The sequence below is a fragment of the Myodes glareolus genome, chromosome 18 (genome assembly GCF_982192425.1).
Source record: "Myodes glareolus chromosome 18, mMyoGla1.1, whole genome shotgun sequence".
Lineage (NCBI taxonomy): Eukaryota > Metazoa > Chordata > Mammalia > Rodentia > Cricetidae > Myodes > Myodes glareolus.
Window position 1 is genome coordinate 8073147 of NC_142043.1, and position 22391 is coordinate 8095537.

General features: G+C 44.8%; 1 protein-coding gene across 2 annotated transcripts in view; it reads right to left on the minus strand.

Moving 5' to 3' along the window:
- Kif6 (kinesin family member 6) overlaps positions 1-22391 on the minus strand; it is a 303195-nt gene that overhangs the window by 167088 nt on the left and 113716 nt on the right. For both annotated transcript variants that reach the window (XM_087897899.1, XM_087897898.1), the window contains exons 8-10: positions 16445-16588; positions 15528-15614; positions 9126-9229 (exon numbers count right to left, since the gene is read on the minus strand). In XM_087897899.1, coding sequence (XP_087754025.1) covers positions 9126-9229; positions 15528-15614; positions 16445-16588 — 335 coding nt within the window. The remainder of the gene's footprint in view (positions 1-9125; positions 9230-15527; positions 15615-16444; positions 16589-22391) is intronic.

Genomic DNA, 22391 nt, shown 5'->3' on the forward strand with positions numbered 1-22391 from the left:
ACTCAGGTTCTCCTGCAAAGCTATTTTCAGTAGTGGTAGCAGCTGTGTGAGCTTTATGGCCTCCTCATCACTTCCCATACCGATTCTCAGAAGGCTCAGACTAGGCTGTAGGTCAATCTAGGCAGACCCGCCATCTGAGAATCGATGAAAATGAGATGGCTCTCCATTGCTTCAGTTCTTGAAAGTTCCTCTATTGTCTTATAGTTTTAATAATACAGAGAGTAGACATATGTTGTTAAATTTATCTATAGACTATTTTAAATTTTAATACTTCTGTCAAGGGTGGCTGCCTGTTCATTTCCTGTACCCTTGTATTCTGGAACCTTGATAAACTCCTTCTAGTATTGCTAGTGACTTTTTTCAGGTTGTTTGATGCTTTCTACATAGAAAGAATGTTATTTGTGTATAATAACAGTTTTATTACTTCCTCTCCAAATATTTGTGTCCTTTATTTATTTTTCTTACCATAATATTCTATCTAGAGCTTTAAGTGTGGTGCTGAATGCAAGCAGTGAGAAAACATCTTCACTTTTGCTTCTAGCGTTAAGAAAGAATCTTTTCTTTCTCTTATTCTCATTATAGCTAGAGATAGATGACAGAGAGAGGGATGGATGCTAGGCAGACAGGTAGATGACAGACACGTACATACATAAATACACAAATAGATGGTAAAGGGATGGGTGATATGTAGACATACACACATGTACATATAAGGTGAGAGACACATAGACAAATGATACAGGGGTGTATGATAGACAGACGGGTAGATGATAGATACATAGGGACATAGGTGAGAGATACACAGATGACAGATGCACACATAGATAGATAATGGCTAGATGACAGATATATATCCATACACATCTATACACTGATAGATGGTGTTAAAGTTTGGAGGCTTCCTCCTATTTCTGTTTTGCTGAGTTTGACCGTTAATAAGTGAGAACTTTATCAAGTTCTTTGCCTCCATCTATTGGAATGATCAAGGGCTTTGTCTTAACAAGTTCCTTATCACAGGGAATTACACACATGGCATCTGCATCTCTGCCATGAGGTCCACCTCCTGGATGTGATGTGGGAGTTGTCAGGGATCTAACTCATCAGGAGGGTGGTTGCAGCTTCCTTTTCTCACATGTTTGCCCTCAACGTCAGAGCAGTACAATGCATGGGGGATTCTTGCATGCTCTGTAGTGCGGAAGCTTGGGTAAAGCTGCTGTACTTGTAGGTGAAGTACTCTAGGGCATTTTAAGGGATACCTTGTGTGCCTGGAGTTTCCTCATTGGAGAGGTTTTACTATGAATTCACCTTCTTCTACGGACACAGGGTGTCTGTTTCTGCCTAGTGAACTTGGAAATTGGTGTCTTTTATGCATCTGTCACTTTTACCCAAGCAAATATATTATAGTAACTTGTCAGCCTAGCTAAGGTTACTACCGCTATGATGAAGCTCCATGACCAAGAGCAGCTTGGGGAGGAAAGGGTTAATTTCACTCACAGCTCATCATCAAAAGTAGTGAGGGCAGGGACTCATGCAGGGCAGGATCCTGGAGACAGGAACTGATGCAGTGGTCACTGAGAAGTGCTGCTTGCTGGCTTGCTTCTCGGCTTGCTCAGCCTGCTTCCTTACAGAATCAGGACCACCCGCCCAGGGGTGGCACCACCTACCATGGGCTGGGATCTCCCACAACAAGCACTAATTAAGAAACTGCCCTATAGCCCACTCTTATGGAGACATTTTCTCAACTGAGGCTTCCTGCTCTCTGATGACTCTTAGCTTGTATCAAGTCGACATAAAAGAGTGAGCTTGTTTTTATTATTTCATTGTTATCTTTAAAAATATTTAATTTTACTTTATGCTTGTATGTGCCTGAGCCCTGAGCACATGGACATACATCACATGTGTATAGGTGCCCGCAGAGGCCAGAAGAGGGTGGTAGGTGCCCTGGAGCTTGGATTGTCCTCTGTGGGTGTTAGGAGCTGAACTACGTCCTCTGGAAGAGCAGCAAGCGCTCCTAACCACCAAGCAGCTCTCAGCTGCTGTTCAATCTTTTTAGAGTGCTTACTACTAATACCCTGGAACACAGAGAAAGGGGGTTATTTGCCAGCATTAAAATCCAATAAATGGAACGTTTAATTAAATGTCAAAAAAAATTAGAAGGAAAGAGCTGGGTAACCAAATAAAAGGGCACATTCAGGTGTCTTTTCACCAGGGTGCCGGGGGCGGAGGAGCTTGGATCTGAAGTGTGATCCTGAGGCTCCGCACTTCCAGGTGAGTCTGAATCTGGTGTTGGTCCTTACCCCTGACTCAGTGTTAGCTCATCCTGATGCTCATCACTCTCACAAAATGAACTTTCCACTCTCAACCTACATCCAAGTAACAGAGCTCAGCCTGCCCCATGCGCCTTCAGCATTGGACGCTCATTGCCCTTTGTTGCTTCTATTTCTGCACTCTGTGAGGTGTGTGTGTGTGTGTGTGTGTGTGCATGCGCACATTTTCATGCCACCAGGATTGCCTGAAATTCACCATGTAACCAAGGATGACCTTGGACCCCTGTTCCTCCTGCCTTCGCTTCCCACAAGCAAGCTGGGATTTCCAAAGGTACCACCGTGCCCAGATAACCCGCTACAATCTTCCTGGTGTTGTGCACTTCCAACAGTCCCTTCTGTTGACCCTTCCTACACACGGTCTCTGGTTTGTCTCCTCTCCGTCTTCACTGCCATCACTCGAGTCTCATCCAAACACCGTTCTGTTCCTAATGACAGCTAACATCTGCCCTTTCCTACGGAAGAGTGGTCCTAAAATAACATGAACCTACCATGTAAATTCTTTCCAGGAACCCTACTAAATGGCAACTCTCGTATTTTCGCTCCCCATTTCCTTTTTATTTGAAGTCTCTATACATGAAATATTTTATGTCTCTTTTCTGAGTTCAGTCCCCAGCACCCAGATAAAAATGTCAAATAGAAAGAGAAATGGGGAGGAAAAAGTTATCCAGGCACAGTGTACCTGCTGAATCCCAGGGCTTGGAAAACGGAGGCAGGAGGATCAGAAGTTCAAGGCCCATCTTTGGCTATATGGTGACAGACAGAGAAGCAGACTTGACAAGAGCTAGGCTATTCCAGCTGAGCTAAGGGGCTCATCTTGTCTCCTGCGCCATGACCCCCCCCTCCATTTAGAGAGCACGGAGGCTTGCAAAGACCTGAAGGGGGTTCCCATTTCTGAATAAATATCTAGGAAAAACCAGTCAGAATATGTTAAACAGCAGAGTCATAATAGGGGCAAATTCTAATTCACTGTGACACATGGTGGAGGAGAGGACTGGCCACCACACGGACACTGTGATGTGCACACGCTCCACCCCCAGTAGATATGTGTAAAAACTCTCAGTGAACATAGATCATTTCCATGACTGCCTTGCTTCCTGTGTGCACATGCATTGCTGTCTAGGTGCATGTACACATATGCGTATGTGCATACATGTGCAACATTTCCCCAGTAAAATTATATTCCCCACAGTTATCATTGGATCTTGTTCTACTAGCCCCTTGATGTACCCATTAAAATGATTAACATCTAAGATGTACTCCACAAACTTTGGCAGAAATATTAACTGATCTGCATTTTTTTTTCTGTTAGAGAAAGGTCCAGACGTTTCTGAGAAACTTGATCTGGTAAGATACAATTAGGTTTCATTTCAGGAGTGAAGTGCTGCTCAAAATCACGCAGACCTGGGCCAGGATATAACACGCCCAGCAGAGCCAGAGATCTCTAGCTCAATCTTCTATCAAAGATATGTGCTCAGCAGCTCCATCACATCCAAGTCTTCACCCAAAGGGCTCTGTCTAAACACTGACTTGGCTATATAGCCTCTGTCCAGCTGTCTCTTTTCAAATTTAGCAAGGACCAAAAAAAAAAAAAAGATGTAAACTAAAAATATCATACTAACTGGAGGCTGATGTTTGAGACCCACTTCAATCAAAGCATCCAAGTGAATCCAACAAATATTTACATTAACCAAGGAATTGTTGGGCAGTGGTTCAAAAATGTTCTGGGACTGACTGTGAGCAGAGCGCCCAACATGCCCAACACACTACAGAGAAAGCCAAACCCATTGGTATCTGCGAACCCCAGGAGTAAGGCCATGCAGGCCGCCATGTGCCCGAGGACCCCAAGGAGAGAAGCAGACTTGACAAGAACTGGGCTATTCCAGCTGAGCTATGGCGCTGCCTCATCTCCTGCAGAATGACCTCCATCCTCTATTTGGAGAGTGTGGGTGGAGAACTGAAGGGATTCCCATTTCTGAGTAAGACAAAAACCAGGCGGACGGTGCCAAATCCCAGGGGTGAACTGCAGGCAGGTTCTCATTCACCTGTCTCCCTTTAGGGTAGGAAGTTCTCATAATTGGTTAATGGTGGCAAATACAATGCCACAAACATGAAGAAGAGCGCACCCAGGAGAGTCCTTCTTACTGTCATTCTGGACAGGCACCCGGGCAATGGTGCTTCTGAAGCTCTTTGCGTTGGCAGGAAAACAGGGATTGCAGCCCATGATGTCCCTAGCTGCTGGTGAGAGGTCACCAAGGAGACACTCTGCCTGATGGCATAGCAGTGACCCTTCGGGGAACTACCCAAGATTACAGTCAGACTTGACCTAGCTCAGCTCAGCGAGGCTCTGAGCCTGAGCAACTGTGCTGTGGCCACATTCTCACCCTGGCCTGTTTATCCTTTCTCGTGGTGCTTAAACATGTGTCATCCCCACCCCACCCCTGCGCTGGGGACCCCATGAGAGCTGACTGTAGGCTTTGTGCATCTTTGCATTCCTTTCGGACCCCATGGTGGGGCTCTGTGATCACAAGATTAATAACATTAGATGAATGAAAGAAACTACTTACGCATAGAAAAGAATGCCAACCCTCTGCCCTCTACGCTGGATCTGTCTAGGGTGGCATTTCCATATCTGTGCTTGATGGGTCTACAGAAACCAAGGTAAGATCTAGGGGTCCTTCAGTGTTTAATCTGCTGTCACAATTTCATTTCCCTTCACTCTCTCACTAAGCTCTTGCAATGGGCATTTGGTTGTGATTTCCAGGACTTAGAAAAAACTTCATGTCTGTGTCTGTGTGTATGTATGCACATATGTTTTCACAGATACCCATGGAGGCCAGCAGGGGGCATCAGACACCTTGTAACTGGAGCCACAGCTAAATGTGAGCTGCCCAGTGTAGGTGCTGGGATCTGACCTCAGGTCTTCTAACTGAGCACAAGAGCTCCTAACCACTGTGCCATCTCTTCAGCCCTTGGGTGAGTGTTACACTGGCAGCTTCACATATGAGAGAACAGGGGAGCTAACAGAGGGCGTGGTATAAGTGCCACATGACACTAGGTGCCACTGAGGTGCTGTGAACACATTTGCTCATCCTTTTTGCTTCTGGCCCTGTATTGCATGTTTCTTTTTGCTAATGTAGAGGCCATGGTAGACCTGGGAGGAAGGATCTAGGTTCTATCTGAAAGTCTGTGTGTCTAGAAAATGCTTTTATTTCATCTTCATTTTTAGTATTAATTTTTCTAGATCTAGAAAATACATTTGAAGTGCCTTTTTTAAAAAAAAAATCACTACTAGTCCTTACGTGATGGACAATCTGTTATAAATCAGATCCTTGACTTTTGTTTCCTCTGGTGACTTCTAGATCCTTTTAAGGTTTTCTGAATGTTTTCTACACCATGACTGTGTGCAGAACCTGTTATTTTAAGATGCTTATTTTAATTCATGACTACTACTATTATTCTTATTTTGACATTATTATTGTTGTTGTTATTTATTTTTTGTTGTTAATAGTGGTGTGTGTGGGAGAGAGAGAATGGAGGGAGGGAGAGAGAGAAATGGAATGCATGTGGAGGTCAGATGGCGACTTTGTGGAACTGGTTCCCTCCTCCGCCATTACCGCAGCTCCAGGGATGAACTCAGGTCATGAGGCTTAGAGGCAGGCAGCTTTACACACTGACCCTTCTCTTAGCCCAAGCGTCCCCACACCCCTGCATCTGGAGCCCTCACCATGCTGCCCTGTGTTTAGCCAGTCCCTTCTGTTTGCCCATCCAAGCCCTAACTGTGCACCATCTCAGAGATTCTTCAAGCCTCTGGTCCCCAGTAATGCTACTTCTTCATTTTAAGTGTGGCTAGAGATTTTTGTGCTTCTTTATAAGAATTCTGGAAGTCTCCAAATTTGGGTCAGAATAGGCACACTGAGTATGACATATCCGAACCATCATATTGGAAAATTTTGCCCCTCAGTGGAGCCTCCTAAGTGACACCCAGGGCACAGGAATTCAGGAGAGCACTGGGGTTTACTTCATATGTCCCCTAAGGTCCAGTTTCTACCCCTTTCCTACCTGACTCAGAATCAGAGGCAACCATACTCCCTGACTTGCTTACTAGCTAGCTTCTGGATAAGTTTGGCCAACTTGGGCAACGATGGGAGACGGTGCCTGGATTGAGAGGAAGCCAGGGCCGTCTCCTGGATGGTGTCTCAGACAGCAGCTGCAGTTCCTCAACACAGAGTACCTGCACTTGGGGCTGCTCCCCATGCTCTAGCACCTGTGGGGCAGGGCCAGCTCTTGGTTCTTGGTGATAAAAAGAATACAGTATCCCCTTCCAGCTCCTTTCTCCAAAGTCTGGTCTCTAGCTTACAATGCTATTTCAGGAAATATTGGGGACTTTAAGAAGCAGGGCATAGCTGGATGAAGTCGATCACTGGGAGAAGGTCCTTGGGACTTTATCTTGCCCTGGCTTCCTTACTCTCTTCTCTGCTTGCTGGGCACTGTCAGGAATTAGCAGCTCTCCTCTCTTGTGGCCTCTACCATGATGCTCTCCCCCAAGCCAGGCACAAAAACACAACTTTTTGAAGCTGTGAGCTAAAAACAAAACTTTTCTTTCCGAAGTTGACTCCCAGAAATTATTACAGTAAAGGACATTCCAGTAAAACCACACTGTCACACTGTGCCCTGCCCCAGCTCCTGTTCTTCTTGACCTCCAAGATGCCTTACTAAGGGCTGAGCTTCTAGGCTGTACCATCCTCTGCACACCCATTCCCCATGTCAGAGTCCTTCTGCTGCAGCCTACGGGGTTTTGCTTTCCTGGCTGGATCAATGCTGGTGATTGACAAGCTAACACTATCCTTTCTTTGAGCAGCACAGTGACCTGACTCTCAGCCAAATTCCCTCAGGATCAAGGTGATCTTGAGTTATTTCAAGGAGTACTGTTAATATTTTTTATTTGTTTGTTTTTGCTTTGTGTGCATGTGTCTCTGTGCATGTATGTATACACATGTATGCAGTGCCCTTGAAGGCCAGAAGAGGGCATCAGATCCCCCGGAACAGAAGTCACAACGGTTGTGAGCTCACATGTGGGGCAGGGAACTGAACTAGGAACCTCCTAACTGCTGATGCAGCTCTCCAGTCCTGAGATGAAATTCTTAATAACTAACTTGGGACAGTGTATTTAACTTTAATTTCAGGCATGCTATGCAGTGGTGCTGTCAGGGAAGCTGTGGAGCTGTTGTGTTGTTAAACTCTGGACATAGGAAGCATGATCCCAGAGGAGTAAGTTTTGATCACAGCAGAAAGCTCCATGAAGACTTTCCATGCTTCAGTCAGGCTTCACAGGCAGGGATTCTATAGTTGATTTTTTAAAAAAAACACATTGTGCATGTGTGTGTGTGATGTGTGGTGTGTAACGTGTGTGTGTGTGTGTGTGTGTGTGTGTTTGGCATGTGTGGTATGGTGTATATGTGGTGAATGTGTGTGTGTGTGTGGTGTGTAATGTGTGTGTGTGTGTGTGTGATATATGTGCGGTGTGTGTATGTGTGGTGTCACGGTGAGAAGAAGAAAGTCGAAGAACTTGGAGGAGTCCCACTCCCCTTCCACCCCAAGTCCAGGACTGAACTCAGGCCATTAGACTTGGCAGCAGCAAGGCTATCTGCTGAGACACTGCGCCAGCCTCAAGACTCGGCAGTTCACAGAGAACTGCTTTCTCCATTGTTCACCATTTCCCTTCCAGAGAGAGCTGGTGATGCGGCTCTGCACCTTCAAAAGCATCTTAGAGAACTTCTTCTTTCTAAGATACGCTCTCTAAAAGGTAGACATAAAATACAAGCAAACAAGTCAGAGCAGGAGCCTGTTTGTCTTCTAACGACAGAGGGAAAGAGATCATGTGAGCTTGGTGGGTATGGAGGTTGGGGCCTGGGAAGAGCTGAGGGGAGGAGAAATTGTAACCAGAATATGTTGTAGGAAGAAAATCAAATTTTTATAAAAAATAAGATAAAATAAAAGACATGGTCTCATACATCTCCAGGCTGGGTTTGATCTCACTACATAGCCAAGGATGATCTTGTACTTCTGATCCTCTTGCCTCCACCTCCCGGTGTGGGTATTACAGGCGTGCAGTGTTAGGGGATGGAACCCAGGCCTTCAAGCATGCTAGACAAACTCTATGATTGAGCTACATCCCCAGCCAAGCTCCACTTCACTTCTTATTTGAAAGTGGAGCCCACCACTGACTCCTAAGCCTTGTCCATCATCTGCATCACAGCAACCCTTACTAAAGTACACAGAAACAGAGGCCACCTCTACAGCTCACACAGAATGAAGGACAATGTACCACATGGCTGCAAATCCCATTGGGATGAAAACACCAAGCTCAGACAAAGTCCTGAATGCTGGCTTTTGTGTCAAATGGGAGTTTTTAGCTGCAATGTATGGGCCAGTATTATAAAGGAGAGACTTTTCTCTAGCACGGTAGACACTGGTACCTGAAGCCAGTGAGTGTAAGACAAGGGCTGTTTCTCACCTCAGATCTGAGACACACTGCTCCAAGCACCCAGTGTGTGTAATGGTGCACCCAGTCTGTGGACCCTTCGCGCGTTGGCCTGGGACAGCCATTCCCAGCCTTGTGGGGTTCTGGTCCTTACTTCCCCAAAGCCAGGCAGCAGAGATGCTACCAGCTGTCCCACTTCCCATGGAGCACCCACTCTCTTCATTGGCACCTTGGTAAGGTTTCTGACCAAGCAGTCTCTGAGGTGGTCAGAGAACTCAACCATTATTCTGTTGAAAGAGAAGCGAGTCTGTGCTTACTGGTGGAGCTCTTCTTCCGTGAGTGCCTCGGTCCTCCACTCCCCAGTGGCCATGGCCAGTTCTGCCTTCAGATCGGCAATCTCCTTCTGCAAGCGGACAATCATCTGTGCAGGGAAAAGTGGAAGAGCACACGTCCACCTCTGGCCAACGCAACCTCGGTGGCAGCAAACGCACAGCCTTGGAAGTTATGAGGCTCTGGAGTACAAGATGGCTCAGTGGTTAGGGGACAAGCCTGACAAGTTCAATCCCTGGGACCTAGATACACAGTGGAAGAAGGAAGTGACCCCTGCAGATTGTCCTCTGAACTCTACATTTGCATTAAGTGTGTACACATGGTGGATAATTAATTAAACTTATTAACTATTTTGGGAGACAAAACTGGATAGAGAACAATTTAAAAGGCATTAGAGTCCCTATCACTAATATTTGGTATAAATAACTCTAGAGCCATATTTTTTAACAAAACATTACAAGCTGGGTGGTGATGGCACACACTGTTAATCCCAGCACTCAGGAGGCAGAGACAGATGGATCTCTGTGAGTTCTAGGCCAGCTTAGTCTACAAAGTGAGATTCAGGATAGCCAGGACTACACAGATAAACCTTGTATAGAAAAACAACAACAAAAAACAAAAGCAGAAAAGAAAACAAAACAACAACAAACCATTGCAGACACAACTTGTGCATCTCTCTCTGCTCCCTTCTGTCCTTCCTGGAGTGTGCTATAATGAAGTTAGGAGTCATGAAAAACTTACACTTCATACATTAGTCCACAAGCATGCTCCCTTTAATAACGGAGAACACCACTTTGCCTGCCTTAAACTATGTGAATATCCTATTTCTCCACATAATTGCATCTTGTTTTCTTTTGCTTTCACTTGATTTGAGTTCATTTATATTGGCTTATGCAGCTCCTCATCCTGAATTTTCAAGGGCATGTAATATTCCAATAAAATATATCAGAATTCACTAGAGTTGAGGAGATGGCTCAGTCAGTAAGCTATATGACTCTGCACAAGGGTGTGAGTGATTCCCAGAACCCACGAGCAAAAGTTAGATGTGGTGGTGCATGTGTGTGACCCAGTGCTGGGGTGGTGGGTCCCTGGTCACAGCAGGTAAGAGTGCTTACACAAGCATGAGGACCTGAGAGCCAATCTCGTCACCCACTTAGAACTTAGGTCATGGGACAGAAGCCTGCTGCTCCAGAACTGAGGGCAGGGGTAGTTGCTGGGACTCAGGGGCGACCAGTCCTTATCAGGGTGGTGGGAAAAGGCAGACAATAGGAGCAGGACACAACCAATGTCTGACTTCTGTGAACGCATGCACAGTTGTACATACATGTGTGTTTCACGTGCACGCGTGTGCACACACACATACACACACACACACAAGTGGATGGTGTTATTAGAAAGGGAAAGGAGTGTCAGGGAGGGAGGAGAGTTGACATTTACTTAATTGATGGGTTGGTTAGTTTTGGTAACTACATTTTCAAGGATCGGCTAAAGCTGATATAGCCTGCCAATGTTTGTTTTACCAAGTTCATATTATAACCACATAATCATTAATAGAGTATTTAGTCTTATAATCCAGTTGGACTTGCTTCATGAAGTTAATAATAGACTATTATTTAAAAATAAACGAATGAGCACTGAAAAAAAGGGAGGTGCATGGAGTGACAGCTTTAATAGGTCCAAGATGTAGTCTTTCTTAAGATGAAGAAACATGGCATCCACTTAAAAAAAGTCGTGAGTGTAGATATTTCTTTTGTACCTTTCTGTATATCTGAAATAATTCATAATAACGCTGATTAAAGGGATGTGATAATCCATCACATGCACAGTTGAAAAGAGTAACATTGAGCAGTCTCGTCACTTGCTGGTTCCCAGAACATACGCACCTACACCAAGTCAGCTGCCTAGCTCCAGCTCCAGGGGATCCACACCTTCTTCCAGACTCCCCTTGGGCCCTACACACACACACACACACACACACATACACATACACACACATACATACACACACATACATACACATACACATATACACACACATACACACACATACATACACATATACACATACACACACATACATACACATACACACATACACACATACATACACATACACACATACACATACACACATACATACACAACATACACACATACACACATACATACACATACACACATACATACACAACATACACACACATACACACATACATACACATACACACACACGTCAGATCTTTTTCTAAAATTCGTACTTGATCATATCAAGAATTTACTGACACATTATAAAGACTCAGTCAAGCTGAAGGTAAGTGAATATCAACCAAAAAGTCACAGTAAACCTTTATTTAATCTATGAGCGGCAGAAAGAGTAAGACAAGAATGTCTTTAAAATTCTGCTAAAATCCTTGGCTAGGCCATGACGATGAAAAGAAGAAAATCATCTGCCTATACTTGCAGATCATGTTATTGTCTATGCAGAACACATGTGATGATAAATGCAACAAAAATGGATAAGAAATAACATGACAGATCAACAATTATAAAATGTAATTCTCTTCTATACTTAGAGTATTCACAAACCCTTCGCCTTCCTGCTATGCAATCTAAAGACACCTGTTCAGGAAGGGCCACTACTGCTGGGGGAGGCAGCGTGGCCAAAGCAGCGTGAGGAGGACAGGCCGGTTTCCCTCACAGTTCATCACCAAAAGCACCGAGGACAGAAACTGGGCAGCAGGAGCTGATGCAGAGGCTGTGGAGGAGGCTGTTGCTTACTGGCTTGTTCCTCATGGCTTGCTCAGCCAGCTTTCTTATAGAACCCAGGACCACCAGCCCAGGGCACCCCCCACAATGGGCTGCACTCCCTTGTTAATCACCAATTAAGAAACTACTCTACAGGCTTGCCTACAGTCCAATTTTAAGATTATCTTAATTGAGGCATTTTCTTAACTGAGGCTCCCTCCTCTCAAATGACTTAAATTTGTGTCGAATTGACATAAAACCAGTCAATACGACACCCCAGTATTAGTAAAAAGATGGGACATCTGTTTGTAGCCATCCTTGAGAACTGGAGTCCCCGAACTGGCTGACGAAGTTAGCATCAGCTCTTCTCCTCCCACCTCCTGCCCTCTTCCAATAATTTGTTCTTCTCTTGCTTCTTTCCTTGTGGATTGCTTCTCAGGAGGCACTCTGTGAGTTCGAGGACAGTCTGAGATATCTACACAGAGAGTTCCAGGCCAGCCAGGGCTACAGAGTGAGACCCCGTAACAAATAAAACAAAAACATTAAACAAACAACCTTTTAGACAAAGGGGGATTTGTGCATATAATTCAAACCTATGTGAAGGAGGGATAAGGCTTACAAATTCTCAAGGAAATATTTCTTGTGGGCTGGAGAGCTGGTTCAGGGGGTCAGAGTGGGCCCTGCTCTTTCAGAGCGCTGAGTTCAGTTTCTAGCACCCATGTTAGGTGGCTCACAGCTGCTATAATTCCAGTTCCAAGGGATCTGATGTTTTCTTCTGACCTCCACAGGCATCTGTGCTCACTCACACATGCCATCTGTCCTGCTGGTCAGGGATGGGGCAGATGGCCTCACTGGTATCGCCACATGAGGAACAGATTTATCTTCCCGGCTCCCTCTTAGCTGGTTTTATGCTAGGGAGGGAAGCAGAGATCCAGGACTGTGACTTCCATCCCCGGGCTAACACTGTCCACACTCAAGGACAGCTGTCCGCAGGTAACATGTTCTAAAGATGCTTCCAGAGATCTACTCGGATGAGTTTCAGGCTCCCTTGACCACATCAACAGATCCAACAACCCCTCTAAATCACAAGAGCATTTTGGACACAGACTCCAGGGACTTTATTCAAAAGTGCAGGGTGCCATGTTGTACTTGTTGGCCTCTTTTCAAAACACAGTGAGAAACCTCCAAGCCACACAGAACGGCGCCCTTTGGACAAGAGTCATTCACTTTCACCTCTCCTCCCTGACACTGATGCTTTCTTTAGTCTTTGTGTTGTGCCTGCGGATGTGTACGGGTGCACATGCCCGAGGAATCATCCCACCTCTGCCTCCCCAGCACTAGGACTACAAGTCTGAGATCACTCCAGCTTTCTGAGGTGGGTTCTGGGGGTCAGAGTCAGGACTTCACGCTTGCACAGTGAGCACTTCATCAATTGAGTCATGCCCCGGCTCTAGACTTTCTAAGGATTTATAAACCCAAACTACTATTGCTATGGCCATGCGTCCTACAGATTTCCTGTGTACTTAGAGGCATCTGGGGAGATCCTGGCCCATGTCCAGTCATTCTGGACTCTGTCCAGCTCATGTTCCTGCCTTCACCATGTCGCTTTGAAGTACTGGTGTCTGGTGATTCTGATCACTCAGGGTGACACCATATTTGCCATTAAAATCTAAGAGTAAGACACAGGAAATCCCAACCAAGTTGTATATTAAGTGGTTTCTTTTAACACTTCCTTAAAACAGATTAATTGTATCATTTTAGAAATTATGTCTAATTGTGGGGGTAGGGGTATGCGCATGTGAGTGCAGGCACTTGAGGGTGCCTGAAACATCAGCGTCTGGAGCTGCACGTCACCTGACATGGGGGCTACGAACTGAACTTGGGTCTTTTGCAACATCAGTGTGTTCTCTTCCTGCTGAGTCATCCCCCCTGCCCCCTAGGACAAAGTCTTGATTGTCACTTGTATTACAGGCAAGGTTCACACTAAAATAATAAACACCAGTGTATGGTTTAAGGTGCCATTAATACAGAGAGTAGCGAGCCACACTTGGCAGTCACCATGTCAGTCAGCACTAGGAAAAACCACAGCAATCGCTTCAACTATCAGCGATTAGCTTTTTGCTCCCAATTTCTCTTTACTTTAAATCTGTCACAGACCTACATCAAACACACGCTGATGTCCTCTGCCTTCAGATTCTTCAAAGAAAAGTCTCTCTGGCAAAATTTAAAGAAAATAAAGAAATGCTTCCAATGTTTTATATTTTTGTTCTCCATAAATTGTGAACTAATTTTTGTCATCCAGATAATATAACCTTTCTCATTCTGCACAACAATGCTCTTGGGTGTAGGAGGGGCAGGGACAGCCACAGTGATGCTCTTGGGATGCAGGAAGGGAAGGAACAGCAGACTGCATTTTCTTTTGACTCTGCTTTTGCATTCTGTTCCTTTCCTTAGGACTCTGTGTGATGCTGGGGTCTGACCAAGGTGGGCACAAGGAAGCTCCTGATTCACCCACTGATTTCTCCATCAGGGAAAGCGAGACTCCCTGAGGCTGGCAGGGCAAAACCGATAGCCCCATTATTTATTTTCCTTCCTCTCCCTCTGTCCTTCAGTGGGATGATGGCAGGTGGGGAGAGGTAGGTGATGGAGCAGAAATTCAGATCATGACAGTGGCCTGAGCTGACCTAGTGCTGCTTTTCCTTTACAGAGAACCCACAAAACACAAAGGAAAAATATATTCAGAGTGGGGAATTGAATTATGTTTCTGTGATTTCCTTGCATAAAAGCTGCTTTGATAAAACAGGAGTTATTTTTATGAAACCAAGAAAATTGTTAATTTTTCCATAAATCAAACTATAGCTAGCCTTTAGGAAACTCTAGAATACATAACAGGAAGCTTGTACAAAATATTTCTACTTAATAACTCTCTCTATGAAATATGTGAACAATGACTTGGTACTCTATCTAAGAAGGAAAACTGGGTGTTTTGTGAAAGGCTAAGACCCAAATATAAATATAATTGTATTTTTTCTATTGTAGTTCTGGGGATTGAACCCAGGGCTGGGTAGTATTGTCCCACTGAGTCACTGCGTGTCAGCCTGTTGGGTATGTCCACAGGATGGACCATGCTGTGTCATGAAGCAGATTTCTTAAGCTTGACTACTGGGCTCTGATACCCACTTTTACTAAGACAATCAGTAGCTTATTTCATACCCTTGTGTTTCATTTTTTCTTTCCATGGAGACAGCCGAACAGCTCATCACATGGTTGCTGAGAATTACATCCGCGAATGCATACAGGTTCTTAGAGCACTGCTTAGTACAGAGCCGCTGCCCCACAGTAAGTTTCAGCGAATCGTGGACGTTTATGTTAAAGATATATATATATATATATATATATATATATATATATCAGCCCAATTAAAAATGTAAGTTTCTCACTGGGAGTGAGGATGCAGCTCAGTGCACACGGCACTGGTGCAGCAAGCACGACACCCCAACTCCAGAAGTGCTGGTGCAGGCCAGGCCTGTCACGTACTCACACAGCAGGAGGGCCACAAGTTCAAGGTTATCTTCACCTGCAAATGAAGCTTAAGGGCAGCCTGAGTGATAAGTCCCTCTCTCAGAAGTCAAGCATTTGCTTACCAGTTTGGGGTCGATTTCTTCATTGAGGACAGCTTCATTTTTGATGAGGGCCACTCGCTGAGCAAATCTGCAGGTAGAGATGGACTCCTAAGGAAAACCATGAAATAGCTTCTTAAAACATGATGGCATAGAAAGGCATTTCTCTCCAGATAAAACTTAATTTTCATTAACAGAAAAAGATACCTAAAGGGTACGATGTCTGGAAAACCATAAATGACATGCTTCAAAACACGGCGGTTTGGCCCTAGGATACTGTTTTCTATTTTTTAAAAAATGGGTTTGCTTGGTAAGACTGCTAAATGCAAAAAAATATAGGCAATCCTGGGGTCCCAGCAGGCAGCTGGGATGTATTTGACTCTGTTAAGCCATAACTACATAAAGTCATAACTACAGCAGGTACTGTGATCCACAAACACATAAGACCACAGCATAAATGTCTGTAGTCAACCAAAGGAGCGGTTTCCACAGCGCTGAAAGTCAATGTCTGGCACTGCAGGGTGCACTTTTCGGCCTTGTTTTCCTCCTTGGGGGAGTGTCTACATCCAAAATGTTAATCTGACTCTTGCAAGACCCCAGCTGGCTCCGCAACCACCCAGGGAAACCCTTCGGCACATCCCCTGGCTAGGAGTCCTGGTGCCACCATCTAAGAGAGTCTGGGACCAGATCTCAGGACAGCTCTAAGATATCCAGATCTCATCAGTCAAAGGCAGCGAGCAAGAGCAGGGGAAGATCTCCTTCCCTCATTCCATCTGAGACTAGTTCTCATGTCGGTTAATTACAACACTGGAAAAGAACCCAAAGCTACGAGGGCTGTGTATGCTTACCTCTGACATAGACTCCCCCAAGTCTCTGAACTCCACCTCACCACCCAGTGACAAAAACCCAGCATAAGAGTTCCAGGGAGAGGAACCACGTACATCAATGTTCCTCTTCTCTAGTGAGAGAGTGGCAATCATAGTGGTCACGCAGTTCCCTCCCAGGCTGTCTCTGAGCACGCTGGTCATCACGGAGTTCCTATAAGGGATGTGTGTGCGGCGCTTTTCAGAAAGGGCGATGATGACCTGTGGGAAGGCGGGCGGACGGTGGCATTAGCCAGGGGATGGTGACCTGTGGGAAGGCGGGCGGACGGTGGCATTAGCCAGGCGGAAGAGGCACACCTGACAATGGCTTTCAATAATTGGAATGCAAAAGATATAATAATTAAACACAGGTGACACCCCCCAAGACTTAGGCACAGAACAGTCATATTAACAAGAGCTTTCAATGTGAAAATGAGAAAAATGGGACTGGAGAAGTGGCTCAGTGGTTAAGAGCACTTGCTGCTCTTCCAGAGAACCTAAGTTAGATTCCTTGAGCCCACACTGAATGGCTCACAGCTGCCTGTGCCTCCTGCTCCAGGGACCCCACCCCCTCCCCCCATCTCCCCACCCCTCCTACCCCACCCCCTCCCCCCATCTCCCCACCCCTCCTACCCCACCCCCTCCCCCCATCTCCCCACCCCTCCTACCCTGGCACTGGCAAGAAGAGGGAGCAGCATGGCTACCTTTGAATGATCAATTAAGCATCTCATTGTCCTCCCCACTTTGAACCTTTTTCATAAGATACCTTAATATTATTACTGTTATAGGGCACACTGATGTATGTGGGTAACACAAAGAATATGCTAATAAACCTTCCTGGTGATATTAATTGAATATTAGTGAACTCACTTTTGGTGGCAAGTTACAGAAAATCTAAGTCACATTGGTCTCGGTCAGGAGGGTTGGAAATAGAAAAACTCTAGGCTACAAATAACCCCAAAGGTTAACGGGTTTATGTTCCTATCTCTACTGTAGCCTCCTTATAGGCACGGGATGGCTGCCAAACACCCTGATCTTATATACTTCTAGAGTCCTAAGTTACATGAGAACAGACTTCTTTTATCCTGAGCTTTCCTAGGGAGCATCTTGGTCCCTAGAAGACCCACAGATTGATAACTGCATCCATAGGAAGGCTCCAGTTTGCTTTGACCAATAAGGATCCAATCCCCAGAGCTGGAATGGGCTTCAGGTGCTCCACACTGGGATGGACATTCCCACATCCTCTCCATGAAGGGACCTAAAACTGCTAGAGAAAATATTTAAACATCAAAATGGGACTATGGTCTTTAAAATGGAGGAAACGAGGCTATGTGTGTGTGTGATAGAAGAAAGAAGCCAGGATGTGGAGGCAGAATCCAGCTTTACCACTTGTATGACTTTGGAAAATCTCAAAAGTATATTACTTCCCTTTCCTTGTAAAGAAGGAACTAGAAAGCCTGGCTATCTTGGAGGAATGTTGTAACGGTCCAGAGAAAGGGGCTGAAGAAGTTGCTATGTGTGAAGGAATGCTTGCTGTACAAGCAAGAGGACATAAATTCAAATCTCCAGAACATGTGCAAAACGTTGATGTGGCTGTACATGCCTGTAATCCCAACACTGGTGAACATAGAGACAGGTGGGTCCCAGGAGCTCACATGCCAGCCAGCATAGCCCAACCAAATGGTGAGCTCCTGTTTCAGTGAGATACCCTGTTCATGGTAACAGTGAGATAGACCATTTCAAGGCATCAGAGATGAAGACACCCATTATCTTTCTCTGGTTCCACATGTGCACAATTCATACACATGTATCTCACATATGCATATGCACACACACAAAGATCAGGAGTGAACTTCTAGGGTAGTTATTAAACAAGAGGCACTCAGTGCTGTGGTAGAATCTTCAGTAGAGTCTGCTTTCGGTGTAGGTCTGACCCATCTCCTTGAGAGAGGACCCTGAGCTAGTCTCTCAGAGCACCACTGTGAGTCCAGACCACATGGAGTGGCTCTGAAGAGCGACTCAGAGAAGAAATGTGTTGTTGGCAAGCAGAGGGGGGTTGTTCCTTGTGGGGTTTCAATGGGCTCTGCAGTGAAAGGCACAGGAGTGTGGAGGGGTCATAGGGCTTGTGTGTGTGTGTGTGTGTGTGTGTGTGTGTGTGTGTGTGCTCGTGTGTGTGTGTGTGTGCTCGTGTGTGTGTTGGAGGTTGTTTAAATGTATGGGAGTGTAGGTGTCCATGTCAGCCAGAGGCATTGGACCTGAACATAGAGTTAGAGAGACTGTGACCTCCCTGACAAGTGTGCGGGAAATGGAACTCAGGTCCTCAGAAGAGCAGGGTGTGTCCCTGATTACTGAGCAGCCTTTCAGTTGCCTTGGTTTCGTTGTTGTTGTTGTGTGTTTGTTTGGTAATGTTTGCTCCTATTCTGAACTTCACATATAAATACAATGGCAAAACATTTCTTACAGCATTGTGTTAGGAACAAAGAATGGAACCTCACACCACACCTAGAAATTCCTTCACGACCTAGAAACTGTGTTGCCCTCAATAATTCAGCTACTCGAGGCACTGAGCTCCACAGAAGGTCTTGAGTAGAGCAGGTCCAAGTCAGCGACCTCTGCAGGACCAGGTCCAGGCCCAAGTCACAAATAACAGAAAATATCTTGGAGTAACTCTAACAAAATAAGTAGAAGACTTGTATGACAAGAACTTTAAATCTTTGAAGAAAGAAATTGAAGAAGACACCCGAAAATGGAAAGATCTCCCATGCTCTTAGATCGGGAGAATTAACATAGTAAAAATGGCAATCTTACCAAAAGCAATCTACAGATTCAATACAATGCCCAGCAAAATCCCAGTAAAATTCTCCACAGACCTCAAAAGAACAATACTCAACTTCATATGGAAACACAAAAAAACCAAGGATAGCCAAAAATAAAGGAACTTCTGGAGGCATCACAATCCCTGACTTCAAACTCTCTTACAGAGCTACATATCTGAAAACAGTCTGGTATTGGCATAAAAACAGACAGGAGGACCAATGGAACAGAATGGAAGACCCAGATATCAATCCACACACCTACAAACACCTGATTTTTGACAAAGAAGCAAAAAATATAAAATGGGAAAAAAGCATATTCAACAAATGGTGTTGGCATAACTGGATATCAACATATAGATGAATGAAAATAGACCCATATCTGTCACCCTGCACAAAACTCAAGTTCACATGGATCAAAGACCTCAACATAAAACCAACACAGAACCTCATAGAAGAGAAAGTTGGAAGTACACTTGAATACATTGGCACATGGACCACTTCCTCAATTTAGTCCCAGTATCCTAGACACTGAGAGAAACAATTAATAAATGGGACTTCCTAAAACCGAAAAGCTTCTGTAAAGCAAAGAACACAGTCAAAAGACAAAACGACAGTCTACACAATGAGAAAATATCTTCACCAACCCCACATCAGACAGAGGAGTGATCCCCAAAATATTCAAAGAACTCAAGAAACTGGTCATCAAAAGAACAAATAATCCAATTTTAAAATGGATTATTAAAATCCAAATTAAAAAATGGGGTACAGACCTAAACAGAGAACTCTCAGCAGAGGAATCTAAAATGGTTGAAAGACATTTAAGGAAATAGTCAACATCCTTAGTCATCAGAGAAATACAAATCAAAACAACTCTGAGATTCCATCTTACACCTATAAAAATGGCCAAGATCAAAAACACTGATAACAACTTATGCTGGAGAGGATGTGGAGAAGGTGGGGATGTGGAACACTCCTCTATTGCTGGTAGAGTACAAGCTAGTGTAGCTGCTTTGGATGTCAGTGTGGTGATTTCTCAGAAAATTAGGAAACAACCTACCTCAGGACCCAGCAATACCACTTTTGGGTATATATTCAAAGGATGCTCCATTGTACCACAAGGACATGTGCTCAACTATGTTCATAGCAGAATTGTTTGTCATAGCCAGAACCTAGAAATAACCTAACTATGTTCATAGCAGAATTGTTTGTTATAGCCAGAACCTAGAAATAGCCTAAATGCCCCTTGACCAAAGAATGGATAAGGAAAATGTGGTACATTTACACAATGGAGTACTACAAAACAGAAGAAAATAATGACAGCTTAAAATTTCCACGCAAATGGATAGAACTAGAAAACATCATATTGACTGAGGTAACCCAGACCCAGAAAGACAAATATCATATGTACTCACTCATAAGTGGCTTTCAGACACAAAGAAAAGAAAAACCAGCCCACAGTTAACAATTCCAGAGAACCTAGACAGCAAAAAGGACCCTAATAGAGAAATACATGGATCTAATCTACATGGGAAGTAGAAAAAGACAAGATCTCCTGAGTAAATTGGGAGCATGGGACCAAGGGAAGGGGAGAGGAAGGGACGGGAGTGGAGAAAAATATATAACTCAATAAAAATGATAAAAAAGAAAAAAGAAAAATCTAAAACAGTAATTGAGCTACTCGATGGATCAAGAGTTTTCTTATTTTAAAAGGTTTTATTTTATTTATTTATGTGTATTTGTGTGTGTGTATGCGTGTGTCTGTGTGTGTGTGTGTGTGTGTGTGTGTGTGTGAGTGTATGTAGGTGCCCATGGAAGTCAGAAGCAGGCACCAGACACCCTGGAGTTGTATTTACAGGCAGTTGTCAGCTACCTGATGTGGGTGCTGGAAACTGAACTCTGGTCTGTAAGAGCAGCAAGTACTCTTAACCACTGAGCTGTGCAGTCTCTAAGGGGATTTTCTTTTAAACAGCTCAGAAGAGCACAGAAAATTATCTTCTGAAAACCAACCAAGATTGGGAGCAGTTACGACCTAAACTCACTGGGCAGGAGCCACGTGTGCTGTGGGATTGGCTGGTGGTTGACAGAAACCCCATTTGATTTCTGAAGGGGTAGGGAGTAAACGCTGGTTCCCAGCAGTTTCTCACTTGCTGTTGGGGCTGATGGGGACCTCAGGTCACCCCCAGGGCACTTGGTGAGGTTTACAGCTTGCTCAAGTACATAACCCTCTTTCCTTCTCCTCATGTGAACCCGGGCTTTGGGACTGAGAGGCACCCTGTTATTGTGGCTTAAAGTGTTTTTGAGGAAACTCTTTGGAAAAAGTGTTGCATACAAAAAGAGAACTCCAAAACCAACAATATTCTGGCAGACTGAATATTAATCACTTAAAAATGTAGAGTCACTAAACTCTACAAGCTAGAACTGGCTGAGTTCTAGCAGGTGTAAGGTCTCTCAGCTATGACCAGCAGGACCAGATTTCTGAGAGAAATTTCTAAACCAGCGTAAGTTAATTAATGCAAAGCAGCTGAGCACACTAGCCCCTCTTTCACCCATCTTTTTTGAATTAAATAATTTTTCATTTATTTTACATACCAACCAGTTTCTCCTCCCTCCTGTCCTGCCATCCTCTTCCCTTTCCCACCTGCCTCCCTCCCCATCCACTCCTCCCCCATCTCCAGTCAGAAAGGCTCCCATGGGTTTGCACAAAGCATGGCACATCAAGCCGAGGCAGGGCCAAGCTCCTTCCTTTACATCGAGGTGGGGCCAGGTAATCTAGCGTCTATCCATCTTTTACATTGAATGGGAGAGGGAAAGGCTGTGATTAATTTTCACCACTTATATGGAGTCCATTATGGCATTTATCTGACTACATGTAGGCATTGGTGCTGTCCTAGTCAGTTTAGCTGTCAACCTCACACAGCCTGGAGTCAGCTGAGGAGCGAGTCTCCACTCAGGGTATGGCCAGGCCAGACTGGCCTGTGCACGTATCTGGCGAGTGCTAATTGATGTAGGAGGGTCCCACCCGCTGTGGGCAGCACCCCAGGCCAGGTTTTTCTGGGCTGTGTCGGAAAGCCTGCTAAGTATGAGTCTGTGAGTGAGCCAGCAAGTAGAGTTCCTTTGGGACTTCTGCCTCAAGTTCCTGCCTGAGTTCCCTCCTCAATGATGAGCTGTAACCTGGAAGCCGAAGCAAACCCTTCCTTCCCCTAAGTTGC